This window comes from Nymphaea colorata, chromosome 2 (genome assembly GCF_008831285.2).
Source record: "Nymphaea colorata isolate Beijing-Zhang1983 chromosome 2, ASM883128v2, whole genome shotgun sequence".
Taxonomy (NCBI): domain Eukaryota; kingdom Viridiplantae; phylum Streptophyta; class Magnoliopsida; order Nymphaeales; family Nymphaeaceae; genus Nymphaea; species Nymphaea colorata.
The window spans coordinates 19,649,503-19,670,395 of NC_045139.1; the positions used below are offsets into that span (position 1 = coordinate 19,649,503).

The following is a 20,893-nucleotide window of genomic DNA, read 5'->3' on the forward strand; positions in this document are numbered from 1 at the left end:
TGCTTCATCAGAAAAGCAACATAATCCCTTGGGCCTGTTTGGCAAACAATATAGTTTGTAAGTGATCTAGGCCCAAAGTTGAGATGATAAAACACTTTTTAACCTGTTACATGAATTTTCCTCAATATTTGAGCTGTATTCATGAAATAGTTACTTATTGTTCCAAACTAACCTTTTAGTAACACTTTTCAAGAAAATATAAGGCATATATGTCCATGTATATTGCAGCAAGTAAGTAAAATGGAGAGTGTGTGTCTTTTTTCCATCTTTTTTTTTAAATATGATGTTATTCTTGATGGTGTTTCACGCAAAACTATGTATGGATTGTCTTGATGACTGACCATATGCATGACAGTTCTTGGGGAAAAGGAACTTTAGCTCTGTTGCATGCTAACATGGATGCGTTACGTTGTTGCTGCAAAAATGTCACGTACACTTTTCATTGGTCTTCAGGATTACAAGGCAAGAGGAACCCAAGCTGCACGTTATTTTACTGACTTGATACAAGGAATTTGCAGAAACAAAAGGTGTGATTATTCGTGGGGACATTGTATTTCTCTAGCAAGCTAAGTGACTCGAATGTAATCCAGTCTTTCTGAGGGTAGCATCATCCTCCATGACGTTCCAGGTTCGGGTAAGGCCAAAGTTGGGAGCTTTGGAACTTGAGATTTGGAATCATTTTAAGCTTTTTGTAACAGGCTGTTTTATTCTGCAGTTTCAGTATCTTCTCTTCGCTTGACCTCAGCAAGCTGATATAAAGAAAGCCCATGCATCCAGAAAGATATAGTAATCGATATTTTGTGAAAGTTTTCCAGAGAATGAGCAATCAATCAAGCCTAGCTCTGAAACTGAAAGAGTTACTTCACGACATAGCAAATGAGGGCGTTTAGTTTCCTTGTTATTTTTATTCCCCTAAGCAGGCACAGTGCTTAGCAACATTTCTTGGACTCTTGGGGGCACCTTTTGCTTTCCAAGCATTTGTTAAGTCAGGATAGTGCTTTTGTCATTACTGGTCCTTTATTTCTTGTCCCACCTGCAAAGTTGTTTCCATAATTTTGTAGTAGGTGAACATTTTAGAAGCCCAGATCAACAGGATCTGCTTCAAGCTCTTAAATCTGAAAACTAGCTTGCAATGCCGTCCATGAAGGACCAAAACTGCATCTGCTCTTAGCCTTGCAGTCGTATCTCATTACAGCAATGGATCATTGTGCTAGTAAGCGTGATGTTTTGCAACTTGCAAGTATTCAAAGTCCTTTCCATCCCTCTCATGATATCTGTTTACATATGGAGATACTTTTCTCTTTTGAAGAAGAAATGGTTTTGGTGTGTGGGGAGTTGGGTGGGGGTTGTGAAATTCGTAATACGCCTCCGTGAGGGAAAAGAAAAATATACAAGATGTCAAAAATGCTCCTGAGATGCAAATATCAATTGTCACTGCCGTAAATACAATGCATGCTAAGAGCCTGATACAATCATGGTATGTTATGACAGATGAAGCTACCTTTTTTTTTCCGGCTCATGTATGATACAACAAAAGTATTTACATTTCCCCACTGACGCATAGGGAGTTTCTTACTTTAGTAGCAATAGATTCAATAGGATGGGCAGTTCTTCCACTTGCTTACAACAAAGCCTAGTGACTTTTCAAAAGCAGAACACAAGTTTTACTTTGTACTTCAGCTCCTTCCTTTTGACCTTTGAAATATCAATTGGAGCACTGAAATGAAATATACGAACAGTAAAATGCATAGCTATACCAAAATTACAATCCAAATATCTTTAACAAAAGGAATAAACCTCCTCGGATATGCGAATCTGTGATTCGGTGCTCGAATGACAAATTTCTTCCATGTTTTCAAGCAGTTGAATAACAGGTTTCAGGTGAGGAGCACTGCCAGTGCATTTGAAAAGACAATAGAAGTAAGAATTAAATGATAACCTCATAACTAAATTCAGCGGATGAAGATTACTCGTCAAGGTACAAAATTCCTTGAAAGTTGTAATGTGGTAGGATAGAAAGATGGAGCTTGGCAGTTTTTCCACGTACTAGAGACCGTTGGGCATGCATAACTATAAGGACATTAAGTCTAAAAAAATCATTTCGTGTTAAGTGCATAATAATGCAAGATTGACATCCTTGAATTATTTTCATATGAAAAGAAGAAAATCTGAGATTAGCATAAAATCATGAAAGCAACTGTATAAAGCCAAAATCTTCCATAGTTACTTTCCATCCTTTCTGAAAAGCCGTGGAAAAATAGAAATGGAAAACATTGATAAACAAAAGATGAAGACAGAAATGTTTTTATTTCTCTCATAGATGTCAAAAAACAGAGCAAAGCGCAAAACCGAAAGAAAGAAACGTCAACCTGTGTAATCCGTTCTCCAAATTTGCGTCTAAAGCTGAAATTATGCGAGGCATCTGATGCAAAACCTGTCCAACACAACCATATAAGAGATCAAAATGCATTCAGTTTGTCTTAACAAGGAGGTTCCTAACGATCAATGATCACATAAGAAAAAGAAACCTGAATCAGTAATTCACCTGTCCTGTGTTCTTAACCGTGGAGGCCTTTTCGAGAAGGTTCCTCGGCAGCTTCGCCAACCGTTTCTGTGGAATGAACGGAATGAACTCAAACAGTTCACCAACATAAATGCACAAACCAGTGTTATTACAAATTCAACCTAATTTTCTTGTCCAATCCAGATAAACAAAAAGTTCCGGACCTCGGCGATGAGGAATTTCAACACTGAAAACTAATCTTGACCTATTGCCATGGCACCAGAATCTCATTACAATGCCATAAAAGAACTGGAGAGAATCTAAACTAAATCAATAGCGGCCCAATAAAACGATGGGCTAAATACACTTAACAGGATAAGCAAACCTTGATGCCTTGATGGTGGTAAAATGAAAAGTCCAAGGTTCAAGAATTGATAAAGCCAAACAGAAACAGAGATAGGCAAGCCATTAAGATTCATGTTAACGAGAGTTCCTTAATCACATTGTGCTAAACAACGCGTTCCCAATATTCGAACACAACCAATTCTAAATGTTTGTACTGAATAGCACCAACAGAATGAAAATAAAACCAACATTTGTTTCAATCCAGGACAAGGAAAACATAGTGGTCAACAAAATACATAACATGAAAAAATGGTAGCCAACGTGATTTTTTGATGCGCCTCGTTCCCTACTACCACTCCATTCCTGAATACCTGTGTGAATTCACTGCAAAGTTCACAGCACGGCAGTCCGCCCACCCAACAAAGAAAGAATAGAAGCCACCCACCAACAATATGGAAAGTAAGTTGGAGAAATAGGGTGAATTCCTGCAGCTATCAGATGCAATTGATCTCTCGGTTCCCAATAAACTAATTGAGAAAGGACCCACAAATTGCGATCACCACAGGATCATCAACAGCCCAACATGCCCACCTTAAGATGGACCAGCAATATGCTCCAGTCTTTCAGTTTCTCTTCAGCGGCTTCTTCCGGCACAACAATCTCGACAGAAAGGGGAGAGAGAGAGATAGAGAGAGAAGGGCAAGGACCTGAGAGGAGGAGGACTGCTGCATGAGGTGGAGGAGACTGGAGGTGGATTCAATGGCTTGACGGAGCTGCTCCGACGCTGCCGATTTCGCCGACTCTTCCTTCCCCGCCCTCGACGCCATGTGAGAGCGTGTCGCGTCCCTCCGACCTGTTCCCTCGTCAAACTGATCAATGGTCCTGGTAAACGAGGCCAATTAGAACCCTTGGTCGGGGTCCTTCGAAGCTCGGCTCCCTCCGTGTGCAGAGGAACCAAACCGAGTCCATCTCTACCTTCGCCGGCTGAGTGATCATGATCCATCTCCCTTTTCTGGAAAATCTTCCACTTTTTTTCATTTTTCTTTCTAAAGTTTTAATTATATAAACTTTTAACAACACTAATATAATAAATTGACCTAAGAACCATTTTATCCTAGCTCACTACATAGCTGAACTCATTATAAACTGTTACAAGTTGAGCACCAAGGAGAAACGAGAGTTGCGACGAAAATTAAAGGATTAATTTTTATTTCTGCTGACTATATCTTGAAAACTATGTCCGTGATCTTGTGTTTCACAAAAATGAAGTTTTGTGGGACAAATTGAGCTCATATTCCTCTTTCCCTGAATGCTTGTGTGGGCAATGAAAGGTTACACAGACCAAATTTAGAGGGAAAGATCATTCAATTTTTGTTGGGGTTAAATGAGTCCTACAATGCTGCATTAGGGAGCAAATTGTCCTTCTAAACCCTTTGCCAAATGTGATGAAAGTTAAGAAGAAAAACAACTAGAAGCTAGGAACTTCGGCATACCAAATAAAAGGACCAACGTTTTACAAAGTGACCATGACAAATTTGCCAACCGCGACTCTGCCAACTTAATATTTTAAAAAGGTCGAGGAAGTCGGCAACCTAAACCTATACGCAGTCATTGTGGTGGCATAGGACATGTCAAGGAAAAATGCTTTAAGATCATCATATATCTACCGGGACATAGGTTTTATGATCGACATTTTAAACAACAATGTGACATCAAAAGAAGACACGTCAAGTCTGCAAGTGGCCTTCAATGACGACACAAATGGACCTAACAGCAATGGACAATAAAGGAGCAAAAATGAGCGATGCACATCATAAACCTTTATTGTGGCATTTGTTTACCTTGGATGTGAAGTCCGAGATGATTTAGATGCTCGCATTGTCGGGTCTCTCTCTCTCTCTCTCTATATATATATATATATATATATATATATATATATATATATATATATTAGATCTGCGGGGTTTATTGTCGTGACTTTTCGCCAGATAGAATTCACCTCCACCACCAACATTGACAATGTTGCTTAAGATGATGCATGAATTATGGCTCAATTCGCTCCAATAAGACATTGGTAGAGACTTGATAGAAGCATGGTCGGTTAATTGTATTGACCCTTCCTTGTATTGAATGGCCACAGCTAGACAATAAAACTTGATTGACATACTTGTGTTTTCGGTGAACAAAAGAAGTATTTCATTTTATCGTCCGGTTTGAGAGCTAAAGCCCCCATCCTCAAAAAGATTAACTTACTTTTGTTAGAAATAAAAAAACAAACTAGATGTAAATAGGATTCATGCCTTCTCAGTCCAACCTAATCGGATCTGACTTAGATCATATTTTCTGACTCAATCTCAGGTTGTTTGCAGTTATTTTGAGGAACAAATTTGAGTCTAAACCGGTCAAAGTTCAACGATCACAAAACTGCAGCCAATCAAGTCAAGATCTGGATTGACAATACGATAAATCAAATTCATTGACATCCTTGGGAAATAGGATCCCAACCGGTGCATTCATTTCTTGTCATACATGGAAAAATAAGTTCCAGTCACCGAAGGTTTCCACATGGATTCACCAAGTTTCAAACAACAAGGATAACAACTACCAGACCATGAAACTCATGAAACTTCCCACATATGAAACTTTTTGGCATTTGTATAGAGCAAAGTTCTTGGCAGTGGGGGACAAGAAAAAAAAAAAAAGTAGGTGACTTATCAATTTTCTTATCATATAAGAAGTTACTTTTGTTAAAGTTTGCCAAATTTGTTCTTAACTTACACTTTATAAGAACTAATAAAACAAAACAGAAGATTGGCTATGCTCTTCATCCACCACGAGCATGTGAAATGTATCTCTTGTTGACTGTTAGGTGGGACATTTTAGAGAATATGATTAGGAAAATCGCTAGGATGAGCCCTAGCTTTTTTTGCCTTGTTCTCTTCTTTTTCAAGTGATTCCAATGCTTTTCTAGTCAATTATTCATGTTGGCAGCATTCAAGCTCTAGTTCATGTAAAAATACAAGAAGAAAAGTCCCTTTTTTTATTGAAAGGGCCTTCTCATCCCTCTCTCTCTCTCTCTCTCTCTCTTTATATATATTTTATATATATATATATATATATAATATAATATATAATATATATGTATATGTATAGAATGCATGTGGTCTTCCGTGTAACAAGATAAAGAAAAGGAAAAGATACAAGAAAAGAGTTGGGGAAATTAGTCATGTTCTGATTTTTATAGTACTTAGAGACAAAAACCAGATTCTTTAAAATAAGTTGTCAAAGTATTTTGCGCAACCTAACCAAACAAAAATGCATTTAAGAGTGGTTTGATAGAAAAAAAAATATGCTAAGTCAATTAATTTCTGAGTTTAATGTTCTTTTTCATCATAAAAAATTAATGGCTTTTATAACATCAAAACTTTGTGAGTAGAAAAATCAATAATTGTTGTATGAAAATTACTACAAGTTACCATTGCCCCCGTGAAGTTCACGCTCAGGTGTTCCTCATCAGCTAAAGGAAAAAGGTCCTCGCAGTCATGGGTTTGATCTGTGCGTGCAAAGCATTCCTTTATTCTTTGTAATGATTATAACAATCTAAAATGGAGTTCTTTTTTTTTTCCGCTTTTTTTGTTCTTAATTAATCATAGTGTAGCTAGTTGAACTGGCATGCTGAGTGTGGGCAATTGCCTACACAAGCCCCTCAATTTTCCTTTATTTTTATATTAAGGTCTTCAAACATTTACTCTATTACATATGAGAGTGCCCATTTAGATATGAACATTCGTGAATCAGTGTCTCTCCAGGAAATTTTTTTTTGGCTCTGCTACTGCCTATGGGCGCTATTCTTTTGGACTCAAAACCGTGGCTATACGAAACTATAGTTGATGGATGTACCATGTATTTATGTAGATCCCGAAGCAGCCCTAGATCGAGAGCCGCACTTTTAACACACTTCTCCTCCCCCTTGCTTATTTTCTTCACCTCGAGCCATGGCCATGGCTTCCCTGTGTATCACTTGAACCAGGCGAAGAAGATGATGAATTCTAGAAATGGAGAAAGACAGATGGATTAGTTAGTTTCCCAGCTCAAACGCAACAAGAAGAAGGTAGTTGTTCATCACATGGGTCATGTGACAGCTTGCGTTGTATATGTCATTGTCTTAGATCTGCTTGAAACTTCCAAACTAGCCCATCATCAACAACTGTAAGTTGCATTTGAAAGCACGAAACTTGCTCTCTACGTTCTTCACGTAATTACTACTGTTTCACCAACTAAGGAGACGTGAGCCCGTGATTAGGAATGTAAAACGAGCGAACCGAGCTCGGCCAGCTCAACCTCCGCTCGAGCTTGAGTCGAGCTTTATGAACCGAGCTCGAACTCGACTAGTTTAAATTCGTGTCACTCGATTCATACTTTTTTTTTTCTTTAATTGAAAATGAAAAACACCAAAAAAGTGTTAAAATTCATCAAAAATTACCAACATATCCTGTAATATTAAGAAACAGAGAAGACACTAGCCAAGTTGAGTCGAGTTTGTACAAGTCAAGCCTGTGTAACTCAAACTCGCGTTGTTTATAACTCGACTTTTAACTCGAGCATGAGAACCCGTCGAGCTTACAGGATCGAGTTCACTCGGACTCAACTCATTGTACACATCTACCAGTGATCCTTGGCTATTCTGAGCTCACCTCGGCCGATTCCACAATGTGGGGTCTGTGGTGGAGCCAGAAATTTCTAGCTGAAGGAGACACTAATACTTTAAATTATAACTTTTAAGAAGCAGCCATTAATAAGTAATTTATCTGTTTATGTGGCCATTGCCCACACAACCCACATGTATGTGGGGCCTAGTATATGTCATATGGGTAGTGACAACTTGTCTCTTGTGGGCATCAATCACTCTTTGTACTGTTCGAAGCTATTTTCCAACATCTTACGGCAATATATACTCCAAAAGAGTTTTACTGTTGTCCCAAGAAGAAGAGGATAGCACCATGCACTCAATCACTACATGTTCCTGGTCCCTGATTTCTCACATAACATTAGGTTCTACCAAACACGATTCCATGAGTCAAACACCGATCTAGCCAAGGGCAGAGCCAGGGGTCCCGCATGGGCCTTGGCCCAACCGCAACAAATTACTTTTTAAAAACTTATATCTAAATTTTAGAAAAATTTGCTTGTCATATATAAAAATTTTGAAAATTGATATTTTAGCTCGTGTTAAAATTTAGAAACTTTAATTCAGCCTCCGAAAAATTTCTGACTCCGCCCTTCGATCTAGCTAGCAGTGCATGTGGATTGTCAACAATTTATTACTCTTGCTGTTGAGATTGTTAGCTTGAACTACAGTTAGCAAAGCACGAAACGCCTAAAGAAGAAAAGAAATCAATACTGAATACGTGACTGAAAAGTTTTGCATTGAAAAAATGAGCTACAAAGAAATTGAGAAACACGATAAATGGCTTTGATTCGGTTTCTATTTTCGGGAACATGATCGAAGGAGACATTTGTAGGAAAAGTTTTGCGTGTGAATCAAGATAAGACAGAACTGTTTAGAAGTTCTAATCAAGTGAATCAGTGTATTGATCATAACAAAAAGTGGTGTACTTCGATCCATAAGATGGGATTGGTCCAAATTGGAAAATATGGATGTTTTGATCATATTACATAAAAAATTATACTACCAAATTAAATTTAATTAAAGGAAACTTTATTGGCAATAAGGAAGCAAACTGGTCAGATATAGGGATCTGATTCTGTACATGTGAACTATATCCAGATCCGGCCTGTTTGTATCCATTATGGATTCCAATCAATGCCACCAACAAGGGCATGCTACCAACACTTTCATTCTGGCCCCTACCATTTGCAAAGCATCAAACAATTAAATACTACCTTGAGCTGATCGAATGCTATGAGACCACACCTTAAAGCGATTAAAAGTTTAAAACTCTTCTTTCTTGTTAATTTTTTTAGTTGCATCTAATGTTATTCATTCATTTATTTCTTCCATGAAAAAGAACCACTGGATTCTTGTGAACGATTTTGGAGCTGACAACTTAGGAAGTGCATGTTTACCTTGTCTTTTTCTTCTGCTCTCAAAGAAGTCAAGCTCATTGCTTCGAGTTTGATGCCAAAGATGCAAAACCCTAATTATGAAACCCTAGACTTCCTTCAACTTGGAGGCTTTATGCGAACTCATTGTGCCATATGTACAACCTCTTCGTGGACTTCCTTCAACTTGGTGGCTTTTTGCGAGTTGACCTTGCCAGATGTACATCCCTGCGTGGCTAACTGAAGTTTTTGCAATATGAACTTTCTTAGTTTGTGAGGTATATTCAAGAGCTTATAAAAAGGGTTATTAAATAGATGTTTGTATTGCTTACTAGTCTTTTTAGGGTTATAGCCAAAACTGCTAGGGGGTGGGTTGGAATCCATCAAACGATATACCTAAGCTTAGAAGTGGGTCAGGTTATGTTAACACCCCAAATTTTTTCACATCAAAATTGAAGCAATGTGAAAATTTCACAAAAGAATTGTGAAAATTTGCAATTTCAAAGCCAATCTAAAGAACAATTAGATTCAAATCGTGAATTTAACCCGATACACGAATCCCAACGCAGGATTACGAGTCCAAATTCAATTGCAAATGTCATTTGAAATCCAAATCCAATTGCAAAATGCAAATTTTGACTTAGATCCAAGAATTGGATCTAATTCAGTCTAAAATGCTACGTGGGACCCACGTGTGGGCCCCACCTAGCCCGTGTGGTCAAGAGCCCTCCCCAGGGGCCATGCCCCCCTCCATGTCAAAAAAAAAAAATAATAAATAAATATTTTCTCTCAAATTAATTGAAGAAAAGTCATTTTCAAGAAGAAATAAAGGAGAAACCTAGGAAAAGAGAGACATTTATGTCTCTCTCTCTTCTTTAACCAGATCCTTCTTAAAGAAAAAAATCATTTCCAAGGAAGCAATTACTAGACTGGTCAAACTCACCTAACCTACTTAATCCAAGTAGGTTTGACCCGGGTGCACTCAAATGTGGTGCCAATTCCAGCTAGGTTCGGTCACAATGGGCTCAACATAGTCAAAACGTAAGTCTGTCTCATGATCCAATTAATGGACGAAAATAGACTTTGACCGAACCAAACCCACTTTGACTAAACTCAGTCAAAGTACAATTTAGCTCAATTAAGAGCTTTCTTGACCCAAATTTATCAAATTACCTCAAATAAAGTCAAACTACTTGCAAATGAGCTTTGACTTTGGTCAATTGGTCGAAATTGATCAATTTGGACAATTTTGCCCTTCTGCGGTCAACTTAAGATTAAAAAGCCTAAAATGGTTTATGAAAGGCAAATAAACATTTGAATTTGTCAAATGCTTGAATCAAATACCAAATTTAAATTGAATTTCTCAAGTGAAAGTTTGATTCAGTTGAAATCCATTTTCAATCAAGTTTTGGACGAAAATACCCTTTTCGAACCAAATTTGATAAAATTTTTAAATTTTATTAAAATTTAAATTTAATTATCATAATTCAATCCCATTTGGAGCTTAGTAACTAGGTTTTAACCTTATAAGCTCGATTTCAAACAAAAAAAAAATAAATAGTATAAAATAAGGGCAAAACCCTGTGTAAGGGCATTTTCGTCCAAAATTTTGGTCAAAATGGTCACCTAGGTCTGAACCCAAGTTGACCAAACCTAGCCCAGCCCACCTAGCTCGTGGAAATGGGCTGAGAAATGGTCAATTAGAGCCTTTAAAGTCTATTTAACTCATTTTACAAGTCCCCAAGGTCTTAAGTAAGTTCCCAAGGTGAGTTAAGAAGGTGGTTGAACCCACCTCCTCCTCTATATAAACCTCCCCTTGGCCACTAAGGGGGAGGACGAAATTTTGGAGCATTCTATCAAATTGCTGCAGCCAAGGAGCTAGGAGGGAGAAGCCAAGGAAGAGAGAAGAGGTTCGTCCAAGCTCCCTTCCCCTTTTTCTCCCATTCTCTTCTTCACTTTCTTCTATTCTCCCCATTGATTTTGCTAAGTTAGGGTGCTTAAGTGAACCCTTACTTAGGATTTTCGTGGTGAGAAGCCCTCTTTACCACTCCAAATTCCAGCAAGCAAGCTATTTCTTATTCTAGCTTTGCTAAGCTTGAATCCACGGTTGGATTCTTGCTTAGGATTGCTTGGGTTAGAAAACAAGTGAAGACGAAAGACAAACATCAAGACCGACCGCAAGGTAGGTGATCTTAACTCACTTCTCTTCTACTTTAGCTTATTGTTGATTTATTTTAATTCCAACAATTCGTGGGAGGGTTTATTTTCATTTGCTTACGGCTGGGAATGATGTCCAGCTAAGGGAAACCTACGCTTCAATGTACATGTTAATGCATAATGCATGCATATGTCGGTTTTTCTTAAATATGAACCCAAGTATCAAATTTCGAAATGGGCCCCAAGGCCACGTCCCTTTCAAAGGAACCAACTTAATACCATTTTGAACTCCCTACCATGAGAGAATCCCACGGTGAGAAAGTGATTTTGCTACATCACGTATGATGAAAATGCCTATAAGGGATGGATACGTTTTTATGAATGTGATCCACCCTTGCATGGCGAAATGATGGACGAATAAGCTTGAGTATTGTTTTATTTTCTTTCTTATTCACAGTCATTTTGATTCATGTCTTTCAATTTAATTAATCAAGGGTAGTAGGGAAGATTTGAAACAAGTTCTCAATCTTCCTACATAAAAGAACCCAGCCATGAATCATCATGATTCATGAGTCATGCGGTCCCTTGATAAAATTTCATTTTGAAAAGTAAGGTACGTATATGTATACATTGTTATATATGTACATATATGCATCCGATTTCTTGTCAAAAATTACATTCCTCCCTTAAAATCAGGTTGGAACATGTTTCCAAACCGGTCTTTAAGGAAATTGGCCATTTTTATTGATTTTTCTAGTGCAAGATTATAAATTACTTTCATTTCATTTTTACTTAATTTCAGCAAACCCATACGTAAGATGTATGTATGTTGTTGAAATCAGACCATGTTTTATAGGAATTGGTTTAAGAATATCAAAATTTACGTATTTGAAATACCAACCATCCTAGAATCATCCAAAGGAGTTGATGATTTCATTACTACGAAATCTGGAATTTGAATAGATTTGAAAAACTCATTGTTTCTATCTAAGAAACAAGTCCTTATTGGAATCAATGTCCACAATTTTCAGCTATTTAAATCAACACAAGGTCTGATTTTTAGCTATTTTGAGACAAAAGTGGACGTCATCCATGTCTCCCATCCGTTTCAAAGATTGAACTTGACATCATTTATATATTTTCATCATTTTGATAATTTTATGTCAAGCCTCAAGCTTATGGACCACATCTCTAATTCATGTGCTTAATCATATAATGAGCACATATAGAGAAAGTCCTACATTTTAATCAATCTTCATGTATAGATTGTATGACGTGCAATACGGACTTTGAGAGATTATGAGGGAGTGAAGAATGTATGTTTCATATGAATGAATCTTGATGGATTATGAGAGAGAGAAGAATGAATGTTCCATATAGTTTCCATTCTCGTTTCATGCATTCACTTTCACTCAAAATCAATGGCACCACATGCACATTCTCAAGAAATTAAGTGATTCAAATTTAAGTTGCAAAAAGTGACCAAGTCATATTGCAATGAGAATTTGTAAACTTCACTTAACTTCAAAAGAAAACACAAGCAATGCATTCATAATATTTTGGCCAAAATGCATTTGAAAAACAACATGTTTTCTAACAATTTGGAACCTATGTTCTTTCAAAAGAATGAATTCTACAAATCACATGATTTGACAAAAGAAGAGTTCAAAATCAATTTTTATCATAAGATGATCATCATCATCTAGAGTTCACAACAAAGAACTCAATTCCAAATCTTCAAAAATCCTCAAGAATTATGTGTTTTAAATAACACCAAAACAAAGGATTTTAAACCAACTTGAAAACCCCCAATATTCAAATTCATTTATTCAAAAAAATGAATTTCGGTTCTTGAATCCAAAACCTCAATGCATAAGCATATAGGACTTACATCAATAACTCGTATATGATCCAAATGATCTTCAGTCCTTGGTCTAATTACCCCTGTTAAAGGCGGCATGAACGGTTGGACCTCGTACCGACGAGCGGATCCCTTTCTCTTGAAAATTTTCTCAAAACCCCAATTTTAAAAGAATTTTGCTGACTCGCATTTCGACCTTCTTGAAAAGGGAGTGGGGTGCGAACAGATGGCACACCCGGTGGGACCCGTCATTGTTTGTCTAAAGACTTATTTGGATCATATATGACTTATTTTCACCAATGTCGGACATCAATTGCACAAAAAAAAAAAAAAAAATTAAACTCACAAAAATGCATACCGACATCATGTAGTGTACATTGAGGAGATTTCATGAACCTCATTCATTTCAATTTATCCTACCCCTCCTCAATTTAAGGATTGTATGCAGCCCATGTATGCTCTCAAAATTTCAAATCTATCTCTTAGGAATGTATGCAATAGAGCCATCTATTTTGCATCTTCTCATGAATTTTGAAAAACAAATCCTTACCTATATCATATCCCGGTCATCATGTTGCCGGGCTATTTCTAGGACATTAGTCCAAGATATAGCCTTACAACTGGACCACCCAATTGGACTGAGAAGTCCCCCCATTAGTACCGAAACGGACAATAGTCCCGGTATATCGATGGGTGAACAAGGAGAAATGGAGAGCCCAAATCTAGAAAACCCTTGGAGGAGTCAATGCTAGTACTATAAATTAGAATCATTTACCCATTTATTTTCCATAGGTTCCAAGACCAATTTTCAAAATAATGCATATAGGCAAGAGTCCTAGGAATTGCATTATCAATTTTTCATTAACTGCTTGTTTGGACGCATGTGATGTTTTACTTTGCCCCTAAGTCCATGTCCAAACCCAATGTCAAAACTCTTCTCGAGTCTCTATTGGGTCAATTCATGTCAAAGTCTAATACCTTCTCTTGTCTAGATGGACTCAGAAAGTATCTTCCCATATGACCACATCCTATTCGGGTCATGTCAAGGCCGATCCGGACTTCGCATCATCCCAAGTGGAGTCTACCTACCTCAGTGGTATCTTTCATGGTACCCAACTTTTCGGTGTATGTTCCCGGATCACTTAGAGGATTGCGGTCTTGAAGAAGCAGTCAGTCTTGCCATACAGCCTATCAATGGCAATCTAATCCATGCAATTGCTGAAAGATGGAACCCAAGGACCAACACATTCTGGTTTCCATGGGGTGAAATGACAATCACTCTTGATGAGTTCTCCAACATTATGGGTTTGCCAGAACCAAAAGGTGACCCAAGAGGTCCAATTGAAGACCAGTTCCTTGTAAACCAAGGTCAAGTCAAAACTCTAGAAGTGATTCGTAAACTCACAGGGAAAAGGAGTTGGCATTTTCTAGAGAAAGATGGACATCAATATCTTCAACTACAAGAGCTTGGTGAAACATACTCCCAATTTGTCAACCCTGCGTCACTATCTAGAACTGTTGCAGACAAGTACAAAAACTCCATAGTGACTTGTACCGTGGGTCTTATTTTCTTCAATAATGAAGAACACATAATGGATTTCCGCATAGCTCGCCTCTTCAGAAAATGGGGGCATGTCCAAGTCCGTCACATTTCCATAGCAATGGCAGCCTTGGCATTCCTTTACAGAGGGTTGGCCAAATTTTCAATTGGAGATGCAGACTCGATAGAAGGATGTGTCTTTGCACTGCAAGCATGGTTCTACAAACATGTGGGGCCACAATCATGTCATTTTCAAAACACAGACGGTCAGTTATCTAGTATGGAGCACTACCGCAGAAAGATGGAGGAAGTTGATGACTCCACCATCATTTGGGACTTCTTTGATCGAGAGGTCATCAAGTCAAGATACACTTACAACCCAGTCAGAGGAAGTCTTCTATTGGGACCGTTTTTCATAATTGAATATCATCCGGAGCGTTGCCTCAGGCAATTCTCACTGCGTCAGAGGAAGGCATATCCAATTGAGTCGGAAGGAGCCATTGTGGAGTGTGAACTAGACACTGAAGAGTGGTCCGGGATATACACCTATGCCCAGCAACGTTGGGAATCATTTGCTCACTTGTATCTTGTCCTTGGTCCAGGAATGGGTCCCGAATATGTAAAATGGTGGGATGAAGTTCGCCCATCTATCCTTCTGTCCTAGATTGTCATGTCTAATTCATTGTCATTAAGCCAAAATTTGTCAAGTTTTGTCAAGTTATGTTAAACTTTGTCAAGTTTTGTCATTCTCATCTTTCTTTTAATATGTAATCAAAATTTGTCACCTCTCATCAATTCACATCCTAACATTTTCAATTTTTCTTCTTGCAAGGTGAACATCCGCTTTATGGTTGAAACCAGAAGCCAAAGCAGGAGAAGGAGTGAAATGGAGCTTGATCAACCTTTTATAGGAGACAGGGGAGAAGAATCCTCCTCAGAAACACCTCCCAAGCTGGAAATAAATGACCCAGAATTTGAGGAATACAGAAGATTTCGGAAATACATGATCATGTTCAATGAAGAACAAGCGCAGGCAGAAAAAGCCAAAAAGAAAGGGAAGATACAAAAAGAATAGCAGAAGTCAGAATGCTCCAGCCAACATCGTGGCCAACGCTGCAGCCTTCAAGAAAGAAAAGTCCGAATATCCTAAGAATAAAGGGGTAATGGACAAAGCTAGTGGCAGTAGTAGTGGCACCAAAAACAAACATCCTGGATGGGGGTACGATAGAAAATTTACCCCATTACAACAAAGTTATGAAGAGGTCATGCATATGCTAATCGAAAGAGGTACTCTGTTTCTCCCAAAAGTCTCCAACCCCCCACCAATGATGGGGAAAAACAAAGAGCAATTCTGCAAATTTCATCGCGCTCCAGGACATGATACAGAAGACTGCCTTGTACTTAAAAATATTGTGCAAGATGCAGTTGACAAAGAAATAATCAAAGAGGTCAGTGAACAGCCGGACATTCTCAAGAATCCTTTTCCTAAACATGGCAAAGGAATAGTTTCGATGGTCAGATTTTCAACAGGTCGTCAAATTATGGTGACAAACAAAAGGGATACAGCGTCCCTGGATTTCTTTGGATTGCTTTTCAAACATGATAAAGGATCCATCAATGCACAAACCGGACTGGTTAAACAAGACCATCTGACAGAGATTGATCAGAAGTCACAAGTGTGCGACCCTGAACCATTGGAATCCATTTTCAATGAATTGGACCCCTTACCTGAAGTCAAGAAGGGAGGGTTTAGCCCTAACAGGGGGAATGAATGGGCTTTTGAATTATGTGAAAATAGTCCGATCATATTCTCTGATAAAGATCTACCAACTGGAGGTGCATCGCACAATGACGCCTTGCACATAGTGATAGAGACAAGGGGCACCAGAGTCTCCCACGTTTTAATTGATGGTGGAGCAAGCCTGAACATCTGTCCACAACAAACAGCTCGTGAGTTGGGCATAAGACAGGCTGACTATACTCCATCCAAAATTTTCATCCATGGATATGACGGGACAGGACAACCATGCCTAGGATGCATATGTCTGGATTTGAATATTTCTGAGACGTATCATCGGGTTTTATTTCATGTGGTGGATATAGAACCCTCCTTCAACTTGTTGCTTGGCAGGCCATGGATCCATGCTACCAATGCAGTTCCCTCCACTCTACATCAGTGTGTCAAATGGACTTACAACGGGAATTCTATAACCATCTATGCAGAGGATAGGGAAAGTCGGCTTGTACACCCAATGATTCCGGTACCAACATATACAATTGAGGTACCCAGTATTCGAGTCTGCAAAGAAGAAGAAATATCTCAAAGTCTTAGCAGGTTGGCCATTCAGAAACCAAAGAAACAGGTATGGGTGAAAAGGGGTACCAAACTTGAAACAAGTTACAAAAGTCATCCGTTGTTCAAGAAATTCTGCCAGAATGAGAAAGGATTGGATTTACTCATACGCCATGGCTACCAGCCATTTACTGGCCTTGGCAAACATGAAAATGGAATCTTGGAACCAGTTACCTTGACAGGACAACGAGGCACTCAAGCCTTGGGGTGCCAAAGCTATGAAAAAGTGGATGTTGAGGAAGAATTCAAGCCAGTACCTTTCGTCAAGAGCAATACCATAGGCGGATGTTCACCATCAATTTGAATCAACAAATCCGCCATCATTTTGTCATTTTGTCGTCATTGTACTCAAATAGACCAAGTGTCTTCATTTTGTAATACCTTCAAAAATACAATGACAAATGCAAATTACTTCCATATACAATGTCTCAAATTTCATCTAACTTCTTTACAATCTTTAGGATGGCATTTGAGGATCAAACATCAAAAGCTTTTAAGGAGATAAATCCAGAACTCACAGAGGCCGAATGTCCAGAGTTCATCCAAATGAGAAAGCAAGATCAACCGTCACCTCTGATTAATGATCCGATTGAGGAAATTAACATTGGCACGGAAGAGAGTCCAAAGATTTTGCAAATTGGAACAAGTCTCTCAGCAGAAGAAAGAAAAGAGTTGATAGATTTCCTCAAAAAGCATCAAGAAGCCTTTGCGTGGACTTATGAGGACATGCCAGGACTTGATACAAATTAGTCGAGCATCGACTACCATTGAAACCAGAATGCAAGCCAATCAAACAAAAGTTGAGGAAACTAGACCCTCGTCTTGAGGGCAAGTTAAGGAAGGCCTGGAAGACCTACTAAAGGCAGGGTTCATCCGAACAATCGACTATCCTGAATGGTTAGCAAACATTGTGGTAGTCCCAAAGAAAAATGGCAAAATTCGGCTCTGCATCGATTTCAGAGATTTGAATAAGGCTACACCAAAGGATGACTACCCACTTCCAAACATTGACTTGTTGGTAGACAGTACCGCAGGTCACGCTATGTTCTCCTTTATGGATGGATATTCTGGTTATAACCAAATTAAGTTGGCAGCTCAAGATCAAGCCAAAACATCATTTACAACCCCATGGGGTACCTTCTGCTATACAGTAATGCCATTTGGTTTGAAGAACGCTGGGGCAACATATCAAAGGGCTATGGCAGCTATTTTTCATGACCAAATGCATCAAATCATGGATGCATATGTAGATGATCTACTAATTAAGTCAAAAACAAGGGAGAATCACATCAACATTCTCTCTCAAGTTTTTGATAGACTCTTACAATACAAACTTAGATTGAATCCACAAAAATGTGTATTTGGTGTGGAATCCGGTAAGCTTTTGGGATTTATGGTCAGCCAAAAGGGAATCGAGATGGATCCTTCCAAAGCAAAGGCGATCATCGAAATGTCACCCCCAACAAATCTTAAGGAGCTACGCAGCTTGCAAGGCAGAATTCAATCAATCAGAAGGTTTATATCTAATCTCGCCATGAGATGCGAACCCTTCAACCATTTACTGCGGAAAGGAGTCAAATTTGAATGGGGGCATGAATGTCAAGCCTCATTCGAAAAGATCAAGAAGTATCTTCTTTGCCCACCAATTTTAAAACCTCCAATTTTAGGGGAACCTCTACTCCTTTACATCACAGTTAACGATTCAGCCTGTGGTGGATTTCTGGCTCAATATGAAGAAGGATGCCGAATAGAACATGCCATTTATTACATCAGTAAGACATTTGTGCAGTATGAAAAGAACTACTCACACATGGAAAAAACTTGCTTAGCCTTGGTGTGGATGTGTCAAAAATTAAGGCATTATCTATTGGCTTGTGAAGTTAAAATTTTATCCAAACTTAATCCACTCAAATATATCCTCGAACAGCCATTTCTGAATGGAAGGATAGCAAAGTGGCAGGTTTTGCTGATGCAATATGATTTGGAATATGTGTCACAAAAATCAATCAAGGGGCAAGCCATTGCAGACCAATTGGCAGATTTTCCTCTATATGAAGAAATTAGAACAAATGATGATTTTCCAGATGAGCAAATCCTGACAACTGAACCAGAGCCGATTTGGGAGATGTACTTTGATGGATCTAAGAGCACAGCTGGGGCAGGCATTGGGATACTTTTCATTACACCAGAAAGGGAAATGATTCCTTACTCTCTCAAATTGAATTTTTCCTGCACGCATAATATGGCAGAGTACGAGGCCCTAATCCAAGGACTCAAAATGTTGCTCAAATTTAAAGTGCAGAGAGTTCGCATTTTTGGAGATTCTCTCTTGGCTGTCAGTCAGGTCAATGGAGATTGGCAAGTCAAAGATCAAAAATTGATCCCATATCAAGAGTTAGCAGCTTCCCTCTTAAGACAGTTCGAGGAATGTCAACTCTTACATGTCAAAAGAGAATTTAACCCAATAGCAGACGGTTTAGCCAGTTTAGGCTCTACCATTGCCTTCAAACCTGGAGAATCTATCAGATCTTTTGAAGTTGGAAGACTCGAACAACCATCTTTGTCATACCAGAACAGGTGTTGCAAGCAGAAAGTAGAGAAACACCATGGTATCAGAACATCAAGGATTTTCTCCAAACTGGAACACTTCCACCAGAAATGTCTCGAAAAGAGCAAAGAGTTTTGAGACACATGTCTTCAAGATATTTCATTCTAGCCGACATCCTATACAGAAGAGGATTCAGCACAGAATATGCTAGATGTCTCGATGCAAATGAGGCACTAGAAGTCATTCAAGAAGCCCATGAAGGAATTTGTGGGGGACATGTAGGGTATCAGACCCTCGTCAAGCAGATAGTCAGAGCAGGGTACTATTGGCCCACAATGCAAAGAGACTGTCACCAATTTGTCAAGAAATGCATCAAATGTCAGTTGCATGCACCATCAATTCATGCTCCAGCAGCGTACCTTCATTCGGTCAGCTCACCATGGCCATTCTCCATGTGGGCCTTCGACGTAGTCGGTCCAATCAATCCACCTGCCTCAAATGGACACAGGTATTTTCTTGCAGCTACAGATTACTTCACCAAATGGGTGGAAGCGATCACTTTAAAAACAGTCGAAGGACAACACGTAGTGTCCTTCATTCATAAAAATCTTTGTGTAGATTTGGCATCCCGCATGATATCGTTTCTGATAACGGTACTCATTTCAAAAATGAGAAAATGCACAATCTTTGTCATAAACACAAAATACAACATCACTTTTCTGCTCCATATTACCCTCAAGGTAATGGTCAGGCAGAAGCAACCAACAAGATTTTGATTCGTGTCTTAGAAAGGACAGTTGAAACAGGCCGAGATTGGCACGAGAAAATGCACAATGCACTTTGGGCGTATCGAACCACAATTCGGACACCCACCAATGCTACACCAGCAGAATTAGTATATGGAACGGAAATTGTCCTTCCATTACATGTCCAAAAACCAGCAATGAAATTTGCTGCTCTCATTGAACTCCCAATTAACAAATACCAAAAAAAGAGACTTACTCAATTAGACCTCTTAGACGAGAAAAGACTACAAGCGGCAGAGGCATGCCGAAGTCTATCGTAAGAGAGTCGCCCGACATTATGCCAAATCAGTCATTGAAAGAAAATTTCAGGTAAATGATCTTGTTTTTAAGATCCATAGTTCCACTCAGGAGTAGACCCAAAGGAAAATGGGCGCCGAACTGGGAAGGACCATATGTTGTCAAAGAGGTTCTACCTCACAATTCTTATCGACTGATTGATGCCGATGGGTTGAAATCCCCGATCCAATTAATGCTTTGCATCTCAAAAAATTCTATACTTGAATTTGCAATTCAAAAAAAAAAAAAAAAATTCAAAATAGTTGTGCTTTGATAAGCACGTTTGTAACAATTTTCAAACCAACTAAGGGGCATGGTATCCCTTAGGGAAAAGTTTCAAAAATGCATCAAAATTTTCAAACTCAACCCATGTCTTGAAGACAATTGCAAGGGCATCGTCTTGAAATAGGCAAGAAAATTTCACAGACATTGAGGGACTTA

At 38.7% G+C, this 20,893-nt stretch overlaps 1 protein-coding gene across 2 annotated transcripts; it reads right to left on the reverse strand.

Annotated features, from left to right (window-relative positions):
* Window positions 1-1,398: 1,398 nt before the first annotated feature.
* Window positions 1,399-3,805, reverse strand: LOC116248231 (tobamovirus multiplication protein 2B). 2 transcript variants are annotated; one of them, XM_031620893.2, is made up of 5 exons: window positions 3,556-3,798; window positions 2,546-2,611; window positions 2,370-2,434; window positions 1,798-1,891; window positions 1,399-1,717 (listed from the first exon to the last, which is right to left on the reverse strand). In XM_031620893.2, exons 1-5 carry the CDS (start codon window positions 3,673-3,675, stop codon window positions 1,706-1,708), a joined length of 357 nt encoding a protein of 118 aa, XP_031476753.1. In that variant the 5' UTR covers window positions 3,676-3,798; the 3' UTR covers window positions 1,399-1,705. The 2 variants fall into 2 exon arrangements, with proteins under 2 accessions (XP_031476753.1, XP_031476754.1); XM_031620894.2 differs by lacking the exon at window positions 1,798-1,891 and having other exon boundaries at window positions 3,556-3,805.
* Window positions 3,806-20,893: the final 17,088 nt, after the last annotated feature.

Excerpts from the sequence above, each read along its gene's own strand:
- LOC116248231 (XM_031620893.2), bottom strand. The coding sequence starts at position 3,675 with ATGGCGTCGAGGGCGGGGAAGGAAGAGTCGGCGAAATCGGCAGCGTCG. Across the intron at positions 2,435-2,545 it reads CGGTTAAGAACACAGGACAG|GTTTTGCATCAGATGCCTCG; the intron begins GTGAATTACTGA and ends TGTGTTGGACAG. Across the intron at positions 1,892-2,369 it reads TTGGAGAACGGATTACACAG|TGCTCCTCACCTGAAACCTG; the intron begins GTTGACGTTTCT and ends ATGCACTGGCAG.